The sequence below is a fragment of the Passer domesticus genome, chromosome 12 (genome assembly GCF_036417665.1).
Source record: "Passer domesticus isolate bPasDom1 chromosome 12, bPasDom1.hap1, whole genome shotgun sequence".
In the NCBI taxonomy this organism is placed as follows: Eukaryota; Metazoa; Chordata; class Aves; order Passeriformes; family Passeridae; genus Passer; species Passer domesticus.
Genome location: NC_087485.1, coordinates 19,581,517 through 19,599,176, shown reverse-complemented (window position 1 = coordinate 19,599,176; position 17,660 = coordinate 19,581,517). Strand labels below are relative to the sequence as shown.

The 17,660-nt window shown below is 47.6% G+C and overlaps 1 protein-coding gene and 1 pseudogene across 3 annotated transcripts in view; both read right to left on the bottom strand.

The window, feature by feature from the left end:
- Window positions 1-17,660, bottom strand: part of LOC135279718 (peroxisomal coenzyme A diphosphatase NUDT7-like) — a 211,461-nt pseudogene that overhangs the window by 20,915 nt on the left and 172,886 nt on the right.
- LOC135279544 (hydrocephalus-inducing protein-like) overlaps window positions 9,333-17,660 on the bottom strand; it is a 73,460-nt gene continuing 65,132 nt past the window's right edge. For all 3 annotated transcript variants that reach the window (XM_064386991.1, XM_064386992.1, XM_064386990.1), the window contains 9 exons: window positions 16,623-16,815; window positions 15,655-15,763; window positions 14,820-15,068; window positions 14,340-14,482; window positions 13,771-13,992; window positions 12,449-12,609; window positions 11,346-11,446; window positions 10,446-10,788; window positions 9,333-9,658 (listed from right to left, as the gene is read on the bottom strand). In XM_064386991.1, the coding sequence (XP_064243061.1) occupies window positions 9,508-9,658; window positions 10,446-10,788; window positions 11,346-11,446; window positions 12,449-12,609; window positions 13,771-13,992; window positions 14,340-14,482; window positions 14,820-15,068; window positions 15,655-15,763; window positions 16,623-16,815 (1,672 nt within the window). In that variant the 3' untranslated portion in view covers window positions 9,333-9,507. The remainder of the gene's footprint in view (window positions 9,659-10,445; window positions 10,789-11,345; window positions 11,447-12,448; window positions 12,610-13,770; window positions 13,993-14,339; window positions 14,483-14,819; window positions 15,069-15,654; window positions 15,764-16,622; window positions 16,816-17,660) is intronic.

Sequence of the window (17,660 nt, the reverse complement as noted above, 5' to 3'; positions counted from 1 at the left end):
CTGCAGGAGTGGGGGGTAAGCCACAAAACAGGCATCCCTTACTCTCCCACAGGACAAGCAGTGGTGGAGCGGGCTCACCAGAGCCTCAAAAGGACTTTAGAACATCAAAAAGGGGCTATGAAGGTGGAGTCCCCTCAGATCCGGTTAACTAGGGCTCTGTTTACCATCAACTTTCTCAATTGCAGTTTTGAGTGCCTGAACCCGCCCATCACAAGGCACTTTAACACCTACAAGGACATGCACCTGAGGGCGAAACCCCCGGTGTTAGTAAAAGATCCGGAAACTTGGAAGGTGGAAGGCCCCTTTGACCTGGTTACTTGGGGTCGTGGATACGCTTGCGTGTCCACCCCCACAGGGTTAAAGTGGGTACCTTCAAAATGGGTGAAGCCCTACCTTCCGGGAAAAGCCCACAACATCGGCACTATTACAAAGGTGGAAGAGGCAGTGTGGCGATGGAAAAGAAAAGAAGTCCCGCTCTCCGGCCCCCCCCAGACTGAACCTCTCTCACCAGAACCTTCTTTATTAACTTATTTTCTCCATTTATTTCAGTTGGACTCTCCCTCATCCTAATGCAAGTTCTGTTGATGACCCACCCAGCTGACACGTGGATTGTTCCCCAACCGAAGGCGAACGTCTGGCGGACCTTGGCTCAGGCAATGGGACAAGACCACCTGTGCCTGTCCACGACCTCTGCAGCAGACCCCCTCTTGACTTGCCTCGTGGGAATCCCATTCAGGGTTGATGATTTTCCCCCTCCCTTTTTCCCCACCCTAAAGTCCTTACTCCCCCAGTATGCCCCTGATCCCCGTCCCGAACCTAGAATCTTGTGGCGTGTGGTCCTTACAGTACTCCAACATGCCCCTGAAGAACCCACACAATTTGATCTGCTCGGCTCCGCCCGCGCCTCCCTATGCTTTCAGTTCGTTCCCTGCCCAGGGGAGAGCCCATTTCAAGAGGTCCACCAGGGAAACGAGAAGTATATTGCCGCCAACTGGTGTGACCACGTTGCAGCAATCAGAGCTCCATCCACATTCTATGGGCAACCCCAAATCCTCCCTAAGGGCGTGTTCCTGACGTGCGGAGACCGAGCGTGGGCTGGCATTCCCTCTCGTCTGTCCGGAGGGCCCTGCACTTTCGGGCGGTTGACGCTGCTTACCCCCAACTGCACCCAAATTTTAGATTGGAAAAATAAAAATGTCACACAGAATTCGGACCAAATTAAAAGAGACACCCGCAAATTTGACTCAGAGTTTGATGCCAAAATTGTACATTGGTCTAAACCCAAAAACATTGTGGTTTTGGTGTTTTTGCCGTGGGTGGCCGCAGCAAAGGCACTAGGGGAATTGGGACACCTCGAGTGCTGGGTGGCGAAGCAAGTCAAGTTGACCTCAACTGCCCTAGCGGACCTCCTAGCTGACGAGGAAACAACGAGGAAAGCAACCCTCCAAAATCGGGCGGCAATCAATTTCCTTTTGTTACTCCACAACCATCACTGTGAGGAGTTCGAGGTGCTCTGCTGCATGAACCTGTTGTCACGAGCCAAGGATGCCAGACGCACCATCTGCCAGATGTCCGAGGATGTCGACAACATCCGACAACAGACCTTGGACTGGTCAGGGGACTTGCTATCCAAAATGGGAGTGGTGGGCTGGGTGGGCTCCATCATTCGTACCGTTTTAGTTATTATCTTCATTTTGCTCTGTTTAGTTTTCGGTTTCTGCATTATCTATAAGTTACTGACCAGAATTTTGTTTGCCACAACCCCCCAAATCAACCATGTTGAGGATCCCACTGACCCTGCTCCCATCCCTGAAGAACCTTCCTGTGAGAAAATGCATTGGGAGCAAGCCCCTCAATCCTCCCTATGGTTTTCAGTTACTACGCCAGTTTAAGAACAATTTCAGTTTTATTTTTATTTTAAACAAAAAAGAGGAAGATGTTGTGGTGCATGGTTCATATAATGCATGTGAGGTCACACACTGACCTCCCAGGTTTCATTACAGAAGGGAACAGGAAAGCAGACACCTTAGCCATGGCAATAGAGACTGCTAATGTCCCTAACATCTTTGCCCAGGCAAAGTTGTCACATGCATTTTTTCATCAAAATGTGCCTGCCCTTATCAGAATGTTCAAGCTTTCAAAAGATCAGGCAAAAGCTGTTGTTGCCACATGCCCGAACTGCCAAAATTACCAGATACCATCTGGGAATCAATCCCAGAGGTTTAAACAGCTGCGGCAGACAGATGTAACCCACTTTGCACCTTTTGGAAGGTCAAAATATGTGCATGTATCGGTCAATACGTTCTCAGGAGCAGTATTTGCATCAACACATACAGGAGAAACTGCGCAGCACACCATTTTCTCCTTCCCTTTGCTACCCTGGGAGTACCAAAGGAGATCAAAACAGACAATGGACCTGCCTATACCTCTCGTAAGTTGAAAGAGTTCTTCAGTGAGTGGGGAATACAACACAAGACAGGTATACCTTCAAACCCCACTGGACAATCCATCGTGGAAAGGACACATCAAACTCTTAAATGAGTCCTCAATCAGCAACAGAGAGAAACAAAAATAATTTCTCCAGTTGAAAGACTTTGCAAGGCCCTCTATGTCATCAGCTTCCTGAACTGTACAACCTCAGAGCCTGATCCACCAATACTTCGCCACTTTGCAAATACCACCCAAGCACAGCTCACTGAGAAACCACCTGTGCTAGTGAAGGACCCAGAAAAACATCAAATTTCATGACCTTTCCAACTTATTACCTGGGGAAGAGGATATGCGTGTGTTCTACTACCATCTGGTCCAAGATGGTACCCAGGGAAAAACATAAAACCATACCTAGGCACTGCAAATACCACTTCCACAAGCAGTGACAAGAATCCTCCTGAGTCAAACACAAAACCTCCTCAAAACCAGACCAGCTCGGCCTGGAGATGAAGACATCGCCGAACGTCCACAAGTGGAGGAGACGACCGTCCCATCACACAACAGCAGACAAAACAGGAAGCTGAACAACATTCTGCGGCATCAAGCCCTAGGCCAGACACACCCTGAAAACAAAACTGTTCTCTGAATTAGATGTTATTACCCTTTTTACCCTAAAAAAACTATTATCCCCTTTCTCAACTCTTGCCAAAAGCCTCTAACTTTATACCCACTCCCCCACTCTTAGCATATAGAAAAAACAAAAAACAAAACAAAAAAACCCCCTAAAAATAAACGGGGGGGGTGGAAGGAACAGAGGAAAGGAACAAGAAAGGAACCCTAACCCTCCCCGCCTACCATAAATATAACAAATTATGCTTATATTCCCTATCAGAAGCCCCATTCCTGTCCAAAGATGAAAAATATCTCCGTTGGTGCTGTCCTCACTGCTGCCTGGATGTTCCTCACCGTACTGTGTGCCATCGGTTGGATTGGCCCACAGCCAAGCCATAATGTCTGGGTAACCTTAGCAAAGACATTAAAACAGGATAACATGTGCTTATCCATGGGAAGCATTGATAACCCACTTTCCACATGTCTAGTAGGAATTCCTTTCGTAGCTGATGACTGGCCCACCTATAATTCAGAGCTTCTTCACACCACATTTAAGAGACCCAACCTGGTAGATACTTGGGACGAGTGGACAAAAATACTGCCCAATGCTCTTGAGGAACCTCAAGAATTGGATCTGTTGGGGTCCTCTAAGGCCACATTCTGTGTCAAATTTTACTTTAGACGTCCAAAAAATAATTGGCCAGAAATTGACCAGAATAAAAATACATACCAAAAAGGCATATCGCCAATTAACAAAGCCTACAACCCTCATGACTGGTGTAATTACACTGCTCATGTGATCTCTGTGTCCTCTCTCCATCCCAAAGTTCTACCCAAGGGAATGTTTCTCATCTGTGGTGACAGAGTATGGGCTGGGATCCCCTCACGACTCCAGGGAGGTCCCTGTACCCTTGGAAAACTTTCTACCCTTACTCCAAATATCACCTTGTTACACAATTGGAAAAAAGAGAGTGAATTAAAATGCCACAAAAGGTCCTACACAGAATTTGATGAAAATTTCGATCCCAAATTATACGATTGGAGCAAACCTAAAAAGACAGCAGTCTCTATATTCCTACCATGGGTTGCTGCAGCTAAGGCCCCAGGTGAAATAAATCACCTCGGGTGCTGGCTCAGTAAGCAAGCTAACGCTACTTCTGCTGCCCTGAGCGATCTCTTAAAGGAAGAAGAAACCACAAGACATGCATCACTCCAAAATTGAGCAGTGATTGACTTCCTGCTGCTTGCCCACAGACATGGCTGCCAAGACTTCGAAGGGATGTGCTGCTTCAATCTCTCTTCATGCTTGGAATCCATCCACGCCAACATCCAGAAACTGAAGGGATTTGTGAAGGACTTAAAAGTAGAAAGAACCCCAGACTGGGTCAATGACCTCTTTGGTCAATGGGGATTAACAGGATGGGTTGCATCTTTGGTTAAGGGAATCTTGTGGATTTTTCTTGTAATTGTCATTGTGTAAGTGATGTTCTCATGCCTTGTTCATTGTTTTAAAGAACCATAGGGAACGCCTTTTTTCTAAATACAGAAAGTGGAGTTGTAGCAGACCCAGGGCCTGCAAGGCCTCCTTGGAGGTCAGAAGCCTGAGCTAGGAAATGCCAAAGTCAGCATGACTGGACCCTAGCAGCCCCTCTCTTCCTCCTTCAGACCCCGCTTATCTCCCTGTAAGCCCATAGGTCACTTTCCCCTGACCCTTACTATTGGACAGTTTTCAAAACCCCTGTAAGGTATAAAACCCCCTGATTCTGCCTGGTTCGGCAGAAGAGCTGTCACTGGGAACCTTCGCGGAACACCCGAAGAATAAAGAATCCTGCGGAACCTCACACAGTGCTTCTCCTCTCTCTCCCTGCCTCTGCTGCTGCTGCCTCGGCACCTAGCAAGCTAAAGAGCTGAAAATCACTGAGCTGATAATCACTAAGAGGTGAAAATCACTCTAGCTTGCCTAGGTTGCCTGAGCCCCTGCTGAGCTATCCCGGCTCCAGCACTCCCCGCTGGGCATCTGCCCGGTGGGTAGCCGCCAGGATATACATTCCCTCTGGTGCTCCCTCTCTGTGTGCACAGCCCTGGAGTCAGCAGACACCGAAGGAGACACCTGAGGCTACAGCAGCCTGCTGCGACCTTGCCTGGGTGAGTGAGCTCTGCGCAGCTCCAGGGATGGAGATTATACAGCCTGTCAGGAACATCTGCTCCACTTTTGGGCTGACCTCATGGTGAAGAGGATTTTTTTTCTTGCATCTCATCAAAATGTCCATGCTGCTGCTGTGTCCATTGCCTCTAGAAGAGTTCTGGTGTTGTGCTCTCTCTGACTCCCCAGGAGAAGAAAGCAGCAGCTTCCAGAGTCTTAGAACATCATTCCCTATTCCTCTTTCGTCAAGGTCTGATTTATATTCCCACTGCTCAGCACGCGAGGGATTGCAGCCCACAGTGGAGCAAAAGGCTCTCTGGTGGCAAATACAGAGATCAGTCCAGTCTTGCCCCTGATTGTTCACTATTAAATCATCTTTTCAATATTAACTTTTGTGGCAGTGGGGTTTTGAAGTTTATTTGTTTCAGAAATTGTTTAAAATGTTGTAATGGTTTGTTCCTATTCACCCCTGTTCATTTTTCCTAATAGTCTCTCCCTAAAGTTATTTACCACCTGTTTTCCTGCCTTTCCCCATGTCATTTCTGGTATTTCCAGATCCTCCCCCATTCATTATCCAAAGCCTGCCCCTGCAGCTTGTCTGTCATTATTTGCTACACCCATTTATTTAGAAGGTTCGTTGTCAGTTATATTTCCATTCGCTCATTGGTATGCACTCTTCCCTTCCCTATTGGTTTTATGTTTATGTGTATCCCCCCATACTCCTCTTATCTAGCGTTTGATTTGTTGTTAGGCTGTGTCCTGCTAGGAGACAGCCCCTCTTTAAAAATCATTGTTTTTCTCTGTTTCGTGCCCTTTTGCCTCTGCTTCCCCTTTGAGCTGCTACACTGTGGTACCTGTACCACTTCCTTCTCGGGGAGGAATAAAGACAGTTCGGAGAGGCAAGCAAGGGGCCCTTCCTTCTTTCCTTTGCCTCAGTCTGTTGACGTGGGTCCACACTGGCCACTTCTGACCTGAGCTTGTGGCCAAACCGCGACCCTCCGCCTGCCGCTGGCTGAGGCCACTCGTGATGCGCGCCGAGGGGAAAGGGGGTCAGAGCTCAGCGGCGACCAGAGTCACCCCCTCCTCCCGCGACCAGGCCGTGGCATCAAACTTTAATGAGTCACTTCCTTGTACCACTGTCCAAGTTTGGGGAGGAGTTTCCACTGGTCCTTTGACTTGAGAGGTGTGAGACCGACCACTCCTTTTCTGCAGTCCTGGTAACTGTTCCAGTTGTTAAAAGTATCTGAAAGGGACAGTTGTTAAAAGTATCTGAAAGGGACCTTCCCATGCTGCTGTTTAAGGTATGATTTTTCCAAGATTTTATTCAAACCAAATCTCCTGGTTTTACCTGGTGGATGTGAAAGTCTAGAGGTGATGTTTGGGGTAACAAGTCTTTTCTGCTAAGATCTGTGAGAGAAAGTGTAATTGCTTGCAAATAATTTCTGAGATGTAAGTCATTAGTTTCAGCCATTGGCAAGCCCTCCTCCCTTCCCAGATAAGGTAATTTAAGTAACATTTCATAGTGAGAAACTCCTGTAACCTTTCTTGGAGCAGTTCTGATCTGTAATAATGTTAATCTGCTTTCAATCATTAATTTAGTAATATGGTTCTTAAGGATAGCATTCATTCTCTCCACACATCCAGAGCTTTGAGGGTGCCATGGGGTATAGAATTTCCAATTTATGTCTAATACAATACATAGAATGTAATTTTTTTTCTGTTGTAATCTTAAGGTGTTCCTTATTGTGAGTTTATAGTGGTTTGTTCCATGTACCCCGTTCAGTTTCCCCAATGGTTTTGCCCTGAAGTTGTTTGCTACTATTTTCCTGCCTAATCTTAAATCAGTCCCCATCTCAATCTCCCTTGCACCTCCCTGATTTCCAGACCCTTCCCTGCCAATCCTGGAAGAACTGCCCTCTTCCCTTGTTCATCAAATGTAACCCCACCCCTTTCTCTAGAACCTTCCTTGTCTATCACCCTTCCCTCAAAGTGTGTATGCCAAGCCTGATCCCCTCTCATTATCCCCTATTGGGATATAAGTGGCCCCTCTCATCTCCTTTGTTCTGGCTTCCTTGACTCAGGATTCCTATCAGCAGCCACACAGAGCAGCTTTGCTGCCTCTGGGAGTTGGGCAGCCCTGCTGTACTGCCACCCAGACCGGCCCGAGGGGTGGAGAGGGGGCAGCCACTCCTGGCACGGGCCAGGAGGTGAGAACTAACTGGGGGATCACCAAGCGACGGCCCATGTCATGATTCCATTCTTTCAGCTACCCATATCTGGGAATGAGTTGTTCTAATAGCATCTTAGCCGCTTTGGAGGTAGTTGCAGTTGAGATAGGAAAGGCTTCTACCCAGTTGGTGATCAACTGTTCCAAGAAGATATTTCCATCTCTGGATTTTGGGGAACTCAGTGTAATTTATTTGCATATTTTGAAAGTGTCTAAGGGCTAGGGCTCTTCCCTCACTAGGGTGTTTTCTCATCACTTAATGTTTTAACAAGTCAGACATTGTCCAGTCACTATTTGGCTACTGTATTGACTCCTGTTGGAACCCAGGACATTCCTCTGGTGAGCCCCTGGCAGGGGGCTCAGAGACCTTGGCATGAAGCCAAAGACACCTGTGCCTTTGATTTTAACCCATGGAGAAAATTGCCAACTTTATGTGAAGAGCTGCAAGCCACGAAAGTTTAAGTAGAATGGTAGTTAGTTTGCCACAGGGTGAAAAGGTGGAATTTTGGGGGTTTTAGAATGGGGGTTCAGGAGGCAAGATGGAGGGATTTGGATGTGCCCTGTCCTTCCTCCTTCTTCTTCCTAGCCTCCATCTTCTGCTGTGATGGTGGCACTTTTAGATTGGTTCAGAGTAGAGACAGACTGTCTAACATAGGTGATAGATATAGGAAAATTATTGTAAATAAAATACCCGTAGTTCTTAGTATAAAATATTGACACCATCCCAAGGGCAGTCACTGTGCCCCGAACCAACCTGCTAGACAGACCTCAGTGGGTCAGGAAAAGAATGCATTAGATAAGAGAAAATAAACAACCATGAAAACCAGAGCCAAGGAATCCTGACTCCTTCGATCGCTGGGCTGGGAAGAAGAGAATTTCTAACATCTCGGGGTCATCTTGACCACAGAGATTCCGAGAGACTCCCTCACAGCAATAAGTTCTTCAGAATTGATCACAGTGTGCTTGAGCTCTCCCGTGTATTCCTTGGTGTAGCTTAATTAAAATATCTCTAGCAATTGCTTTATTCATTATTTGCCTCCCTTTCTTGCTCAGCTGTGACCAAAACTACACCAAAGGGAAAGTGCCTGGAGCCAAGGGAAGGCTGTGGTTGGGTATCTGGTTCTGTTTGTTGTTGCTGCCAGTGTTGTTGTTTGTTTGCCTTGTTGTACTAGCAAAGAACTTCTCCTATATCTTTGCCTGAAATCCTCTTAATAAAGTTATAATAATTTGGAGAAAAGGTGGTCACATTTGTGGGAATCCATAAAATCAGAAGGTTTTGCGAAAGCTGCAAAAGACAGGCCTCAGAGACAGCAGAACTGTGGTTAGAGCTAAGCAGTAGCCATAAGATTGGTCAGCAGAAAAATTATGTAAGAAGTAGACAAGTAAGGACAAATACAACAATGGTCTGTGTATTAATGCTTGTCTGGAATAACTCCTTAAGCTGCAAAAAAAAAAAATCTAGTGAGATACTGGGAAGTTCTAAGCTTAATATTGGTGCTCTGTGCATTGTGTTTTAAGGCTTACAGGCAGGTATTGTATTCAAAATAAGCAAGCATCGTTTTAACTGAAGGTACGTGTGCTTATAGTGGTTGGATGGAGCTACTGTCAATATGCTTTTGCTTTGTGTGATTGGTCAAAAAACTTAAAAAGTAAGTTGTAACATTAAGTTCTTTGTCTGCTGCTGGGGATGTGAGCTGCTGGCATCTTCCGATTGTCATAACCATGTAATGACAGTGATGCTGGAAAATAAAACAGCTCAAGGCAATTCCTAGCAGTCCCATCCCGTTCATGATTTGTACATAGCCCCCGGCCGGCAATAGCATTCCAGAGAGGTTCTGCAGACACCTGTCTTTCAAACCAAGACAAGCTGACAACTAAAATTTGTTGACAATTAATGGACAATTATTAATTATCAATTAATTATCAGTCTCATAAACAGTTAATTAATGTCAGTAATGAAAAGGTAAGCTAGAGATGTTCACTGAAGCTTGGAAGGGTAGCTGCAGAGGTCTCTGGTCAAGGGTGGGAGACCGTCACCAGCAGAAAGCACGATGTTGCTGGCTCCTGCAGGAGGCCCCAGCTGACACAAACGCTGTTACTCGGATGTTGGTTTCCAGAGCATCTGCTTCTCGGGTCCCTGGCCTTCCTCTGTCTGCTCTAATGGTTTACCAAGATTCTTCTGCTCCTGGGCTCTGCCTTTTACAATCACCTGCCCTGTCTTCTGAGCGGGCTTCAGGTTAGGAATCCTAGGAAGAAAGGGGCTGGTATTAGTCAGATGAACATTCCCAGCCAGTTGTTCTGCAACTTGCAGAGCAAGTTGCACAGTGTTTCATCCTCTCTCTGTGCAAGCAGCGAGCAGCAAATTAAACAACTGTGCTCACTGCACAGAGGCTGCAGAGGTGCAAGGGCAGGAACATGACCAGTTAAATGCCTGGGGACCAACTACAGCACACGGGGTTCCATGTAGAGAAGCAGGCCTTGTTTGTCCCAAAAGGAAGCAGAGCTAGGGACTGGCAGGTTCCTGATTTCACAACCCTCCAGGAGCTTGATGTTTCACACAGTGTCTTTTCCCAGTGTCTCGCTACCAAGGCCAGATGATGATCTTTCTGTGCTCCTGTGGGTGTTTCTGCTGCCTCTCTGGGGCTGCCTGACTCCAGGCCCACCTCCCCATGCCAGTCAGAGGGACTGAAGGGAGGGTGTTAGGGGGTGAACCAGGCTGTGCTTGGTGATGCCCAGCAATAGGACAAGAGGCAATGGGCAGAACCTGAACTGGAAATTCCACCTGAACCTGAGGAAGGACTTATTTCCTGTGCAGGTGCTAGGTTGCCCAGAGAGGGTGTGGAGTGTCCCTCACTGGAATTATTCCACAGCCCTCTGGACAAAACCCTGTGCCATGTGCTCTGGGATGACCCTGCTTGAGCAGGGAAGTGGGACCAGATGACATACTGTGATCCCTTCCACCCTGTCCCACCCTGTGATCACCCAGTGATACCCATCAGAAGCATGAGTTGGCAAGTGCTCGATGTTTCCCACCTGCACAGCAGGGTGGTCTCAAACTTCCCCGCGCACTTTGGGGAGAACCGCACGTGAAAGGTCTGCTTCTGGCCAGGAGCAAGGATGCCGTGGTAGGGCTTGATGGAGAACAGTGGCAGGTCACGGATGACATCTGGGAAGATTTCCAGGCGGGAACCAACACGCTTTGAGCGGCGTAGCTTCTTGGAATGGTCCTGCTGCTCGGGCTGCTGCTGCTGCTTGGCAAGCTGCTGCAGCTGCCCCAGCTCAGAAGAATGAGTTTCAAAAGGATGTTCCTGCTGCCATCCAAAATGATGCAGCAGCTTTCTGCAACGCCTTGAAGTTTCAGAGGAGAGGAACTGACCTGCAGAGAGGAAGAGGACACCTTTCAAAGACAAAATCCTGTGTTCCCAGCAACTCTGCCTCCTGCACAGGTCGGAAGAGAGCTGGGATGCACTTGGAGCATCACTGGCCAAGTACTTTTAGCTGGAAATAGAGCATCTGGGAGCAGGGTCTCTGCCTGCAGCACAAACTCCTGTGCCAAAGCAGGAGAGTTGGTTTTAGATGGTGACTTTGCATTTGCCCTGGAGTGGGGAACTGCAAACAGACAGTGGCTGCAGGGCAGTTCACTTGTTTTTCCCATTGTTTTTCCCAGTCTCAGACTTCTCAAAGAAAAGTCCTGACCCAGCACGTGGCTCTCCCCAGAGTCTGGCTCAGCTCCTTTGCAGAGCAGAAGTGGCAGAGCAAGAACAGAAGGGGCTGAACAGCAGATGGGGGCAAGGAGAAAACTTTCCAGCTGCAGCTGGGAAGATGCTGATGGAAGTGGACGTGTGGACAAGGATGGAAAAGCAATTCATGTTTTGGAGTGAAGTGGCAGGGTCTTCTCCCCAGGCTCTCAGCTACCAAGTGAAATGCCCTTACGTGTCAGAGCAGTTGAGTTTGGCTTCTTCACTGCTTCACTCCCTGCAGCTTCCTCCCAGGAGTATTCCAGGGCTACCTTCCCTGTGTTGCATAGTCTGAAACTGAAAGGCGAGAAAGAGGAATAACAAAAAATGTCCAATAAATGCAAAGCAAATAGTACAGTAATATTGTCTGATGGACTCCTTGGTACCACTTTCTGCTGAGGAACACCTTCTTCCCCAGGCAACTCTGCCATGCTCAGACTGCTGTCCTGGGTGGCCCAAAAAAGTATTTCAGGTCTGGAAGTTTAAGAGGAAAGGGCCAACATGGTGCCCAGGACATTGCAGCGAAGGGGCTTACTCTGGCCTTTAGGTCTTGGTTTGACTGCAAACTTCTTCTTGAGCAGATGAGGACAGGTGACATGCAGTGAAAGCAAACCCATGGCTGTTCTCAGCAGAAAGGTATGGCAGCATTGAGCCTCTCCTGACCACCGTTTCCTGCTTGGCCTTGCATGCACATCAGTGGGCCTGTGCTGGTTTGGGCTGGGGCAGAGTTCTGGGAAGCAGGCACTGGGCCAGCCCTGGGCAAATGCAGCTCCCCCTCACAGTGATAGTATGGAGATAAAATGTTTCTAAAATCATGGGATATTCAGGGGAGTTGGAAAGAAAAATTGGGCCTGGTAGGCCCTGAGAAAATGTTAACCTTTACTGGATCATGCAAAACTACACCTGTATAATAATTTAATGACAATAGTAAATGATTGTTATATGAGAAATGATATGATTGTTAAATGTGATGATTGTTTGGTAATTAGATATAATTATTGTTTAATTGTAACAAGAATAATGAGAAACGATGTTTGGGGGATTTGATAGAAATTACAAGAATCCATGCTTAGATGAATCAATGTATACAATAGAACAATGTAAGTTTCATAATTAATATGTATTATATAACGATAAGGGTATAAAAACATGTTCATCCCGAACCCATGTTGGAGTCAGATTTGGGTTTGTACCCCTAAAACCCAGAGCTCTTCTATAGAAGCACCTGCATATAATCATTCCGTGATTATGTGTTTCACAACGCTAACAACAGGGCCCTGCCTGGCCTTCAGCACTCACGTGGCTGTCCTTGTCTGGAAGGGCAAGGTATCCTCAAGCTGAACCACAATCGTGTTCCGATTGAACTGGGTGTAGCCAACAACAGCACTGAGGTAGACCTCAACCTCCTGGCTGCTCTTCTCCACCACAGTGTGAGCCGGTTCCGGGACTGGCTCAATCACCTGCAAACAGAGGAGGGAGGAATCACTCAGCAGAGGCCAGAAGGTCAGGCTGAGAAGGGCAATCTTCTGGCCTCCAAGAGCAGCCTTATAGAGGGACTAGAAAGGACCATTCACTTTTACTTCCCTGGAAAGATGACACAATTGGGACTGTTCTGCTACAGTAGTTGTTTCTACCCACTGATCAATGCAGTCACTACCACAGCTGTTAATAAATATCCCCATGAAGACTGTAGCTGTGTTCCAGTCCCTGTACTTCAACCTTGTGGAGGGACTGGCTTTTTTCCTGTCCTCTATAAATCCAGCAGGTCTCAAAGTTAGGGTTAAGTTCCCCTGCTGGAGCTCTGTGGATGGAGAATGGCAAGAGTGAAGAGTTCTAGAAAGCAGCTTTTTCTTCTTCTCTTAGGAGAAAGTGCTCTCCAGATGTCTTGTGTGGCACAAGCACAGTGCTGGGAGCTGAGGATGGGCATTTTGGAATGTGAAAGATCTCACTAGGAAAGTCTCCAACTGCAGATGTTCTGATAGAAAAGAGGATGGTTTAGAGGCCTTAAAATGGTCCAGAAACTCAGAAAGAACTTTCACCCAAGAAGAGTGTGCATGGCAATAATAACAATAAAAGCAAGAGTCTCTGGAGATGATCCTTCTTTGGACTCCTCCATAGAGTCATACAGTGCCTGGGCTACTCCATGATGAGATATCCCACACAATACAGAGACCACAACCAAATTCTCTGGTGTCCATGCAGACAAAACTTGGACTTCACCAGCATATGCAGGAGAAGTGTATTTCTCTCCACTTCAAAAGAAGAGACAGAGTGCAGCAGACTTAACTCCTTGTTGGTGAAAAGGCACCAAATGAGATGAAGAGATTTCTAACACCATAAAATGGGATAAAATAATAAAACATTGTCTCCCATTCAGCGTGGGCTGCAACACTTGTGCTTGTGGCACAGACTAATGGTTTGGGTCTAAAGGTCTCTTGTCAAGATGCTTCCCCATCTTGTGAGAGTGTATCCAGGCATTGTGCATCCACCTCTCCCCTGGAATGCACTGCTGGTGAACCTCAAGGCTGTCAGAGGAAGCAGGAGATGCACAGCCAGCAGTGATGGTGTTGTGGTTCTTTTTGTAAAAGCTGGGTTGGCTTTTTTGCTGTTTTGCTTCTTACCTTCTCTTTTTTAGGCCACTTGGCTGCCAGGTCTTTCCTGGTGGTATCCTTCCACGTGACAATGCACATTTGGTCATCCCAGTCCGGAACCTTCCTTTGTGGCAGCTCAAAGTTGATCTTGGTCACCTTACATCTCACAAGGTGCCTCCTGAAGGTGGCTGGGACATCTGCTTTCAAGGTCACTGTGATACTCTTGGCACAGCCAGGGTGGAGGTGTCCCACCTAGGCAGAATCAGGGAGGGAGTCAAGACCAAACTGGAAGCAATGCCAAGGGCAGGACTGATAGCAAAAGAGACTAATGTGGTGAACAGCTGTGCCAGGAATCCGCACCTCAGAGTGGATTTATATGAAGTTTGACAGAAAAAAATGTGAACAGAAGGTGCCACCTCCCATAACATTAAGCCTTTTCTTCTTTCTGGGCAGCCAAGCCAAGCTCAGCCAAGCCAGGGACTGCATCTCCTCCATGGCACTGGAAGGGACTATCACTGGCATGTGAGGACTCCTGCCAGCTCCTGGGCACACCAGAGCAGGGCTTGAGAATGGGGAAAGGCAGAGCAGTCCATGCTCACCTTGGGGGAGAACCGGAATGGGCCGTCTGCCTCCCACTCAAAGCGCATGAACTGGGCACGGGTGTGGTTGGTCATGGTGAAGGTCCTGCAGCAGGGCTTCCTGACAGGACAGTCCCCAAACTGCATGTGGTTCACTCTGACAGCTGTTAAGGAGGAGAGCAAGGGATCTCAGCATGCAGGGAGCTCCACCCGCCCCCCTCACGTGCACAGACACCTGCACGTTCAATGCTTCCTTGCTCCAAGCCTTCCACCTTCTGGAGAGAGTTCCCCTGGCAGTTCCCCATCCCACTACTTCCAGGGAAACACGCTGACACATCCCTAAGCCAGTGACGTGCAGCACAGCACACACTGCTCTGCTTGCATGGCTGCCACCCCCACAGGCCACCAAATCCCGTGGGTGACCTCCCTGCCTAGAGGGAGAACACACATATCAGACGTTTTCCTCTTCCTTGTCCACCTTGGCAGCCTCTCCTCTCTTACCATCAATGATGTCTTTCTTCAGACTGCTCTTAGAATTCCTCTCCTGGGTGTCTTCCTTTAGTCCATCGAGGGTGAATTCATCTTTGTGGCCTTCACCCACCAGCTCTACTAGGGTCATGCAGATGTCCCCCACCAACAGACCAATCTTCCCTTCCAGACGTTGAGCCAGGGTGGGTTTGAAAATGACATCAAACTTTGCCGATTGCCCACGACACAGAAGGAAGAAAGGCTGTTTTGGGGGCTTGCTCTCTGCACAGCAATGGAAATCAGAGTTAAGTGATACAGCTGTAGAGAAGAAATATTTCCAGAGGATGTATGAGGAATAAGAGGTTGAAGCCAGCAGCCTTCTAAGCACAGGTTCTAGCCCCCGTGGTTCCAGACCCTCTTGCTATGTTCACGAGGCTGCCACCTCCAGACAGCACCACTTAAGCAGCTTAACCTCAGATTGATGCCCAGCCCTCATTCCATCTGCTTCCAGCCAGCTCCAGCCATATGGAAAGCTGAGCCAAAGAGTGCTTTTGGCTTCTGATGGCTGTCTGTGTGCTCAGGGGCTGCGGCTGTTCAGGCTGGTACCTTCCCACATGCAGCAAATACCTCAGAGGGTCTACTGAGGTAGTGACAGTTCCCCACAATCAACCCACCATGTCTAGAAGAACAGGAGAACTTCCTGCAACCTGCTAGAAGACCTTGCAAAAAGGTCCCAAGAAAAGCTTGGGGGACAGAGAGCCCAAGCAAAGAAACTGTGCCTAACATCTGGCTGCTGCTCAGAGAAGCCAAGAGCAAGGCACACATTTTCCCTCTGTGCAGGATCACACTTCATGGTTAATGAAATTACCGTTTCGAACTGAGTCCTCTTCCACATTTCCAGTGTGGAATATCTTGAGTGTGGAGGCCCTGCCTTGCAAGAAGAACGCTCCATGTTCATCCTCCAGGCGTAACATAAACTGAGAAAAGGGAACCCAGAGTGCAATGATGCTGGTGTGAGTACAGGATGGCACAGGGACTGACACCACAGTGCTGCTGGTCCCACATGGCCACCCAGCACCTCTCCCACTACTAACAGCACTTAGCACAAAAGTCAAATCAGCTGAGAAAAAAGGGTGTTCAGAGGCATCTGGATAGAACTGACACAGAACCAAACAGGACAGAAAGTAGTGGGTAGAATGTAATTAAACCACAACTACGCTTACTTAAAATGTAAGCTGGGATCAAATACAATCTAATGGAACTGGGAAACCACACATGTCCATGAGAACAAAAGGTGACCTGAGAGACGGGGGAAAATACTCCACCACCTTTCTTGTATTCAACTTAAAGAAGAAAGACTGGATGGAAAATTTCCAAGAACTCCCTTTTTGGAGAACAGATGTCAGTCACTTGCTTAAAAAGAATTTCTGACACCTCTGCCCTGTAGATGACAGCCTGGTCAGAGAGTGAGAAACAACATGCGTTTCTCACAGCGGCTTGTGAGACCTTTTAGGGAGTTGTAGAAATGATGATAACTTGTTAGTATAAACAACCTGCAGGTGGTGCTTTTCTACTCTTTTTCTGTTCTTCTCAAGGACTGTTTGTGAGAAAGGTGTTTTTGGTAATTAGCCAATCAAGTAGAATGTGTCAAACCATCTATAAAAAGAGAGAGAGCTTCTTGTATTAAACTTCTGCAATTCAGTCCCCTGGTGAGTTTGCGTCATTTTGGGCTCAACGGTGACTCTTCCCATGTCTGCCTTGTTTTTTGGGACCCTTCCCCTGTGCCACAAGCCTTTGTTCCCAAACCAGACCATTCCTTGAGCAGGTCCTCCTCACCTTGACGGGTATGATGCCGTCGTTACGGATGTCCAGGGGGAGCATCTCTGAATCCCCCACCCGGAGCCTCTTGAAGCGCAGCACAGCCGTTCCCCTCTTGCTGCGAGCACTTGGGCGTACGACTGTCACCGGCAGCTTCTGCCCCTTCCCACTGATGGTGAAGGTCAGGATTTGGGGTTTAATTTCCACATAGCTGCAGGAGAGGCACAGAAACAATTTCAGCTGGCACTAACCCATTTCTCACTGGGTAAGCAAAGCACTGAGGGCCACCCACAGTGTTTTCCCTGCCTGGTGCTCCTGTACCCCACAACACAGCCCCCCCACCAGCCTCTTCCCAATCCACTCAGGGCCATTCACAAGAGGAACCTGCTCCAAAGAGCCAGAGCCTTCCACAATAACAGTTAAAAATAATTTCACTTAATTGAATCATGCAATACAGCAGGTAAATAATGAGGCACCAGATGAGATATGGCAGATCCCCTGGCTGCAGTGAGGTGAGACTTTTGCAACAAGCAAAAGCACAGCATGAAAGCAGTTCAAAAGCAAGAGGGCAAAAATAAATCATCGTCACCATCAGCAAAGATCATTTCCAAGAACAGTAAAAAAGCAATTGCTTATTAGCAATTAGACTTCTCTCGTTCCAATTCAGCCACTAAAGGGTTGAGGAAGGGCAGGTCAAAGCCCCAGTCCCAGGGCAGAGGAACCGGGCTCCTCTTTCATACCAGCTCCAATCACTCACATAAAAAAAGCTTAATGAATGCCAGGGAATCACAGAGGATCACTTAATTTTACAGAAACAAAGAGGAAAATGTGACTGTTGATTGCTGGCACAGAAACTGCTTTATCTAAACCTTTGTCCTTGGAAATGCCCAGCTGAGCTGCAGCACATCTCAGTAACTTCCAAATACCTACCTAGTATTTATTTCCCTGTATTCATAGTTCTTCATACAGAATAAACCATCAGCCTCATTTTTCTGCTCTAAGAGTTACTCCCAACTCATCTCATGCCAAGTACTCTGCCTAAGGCTACTGAAAGCA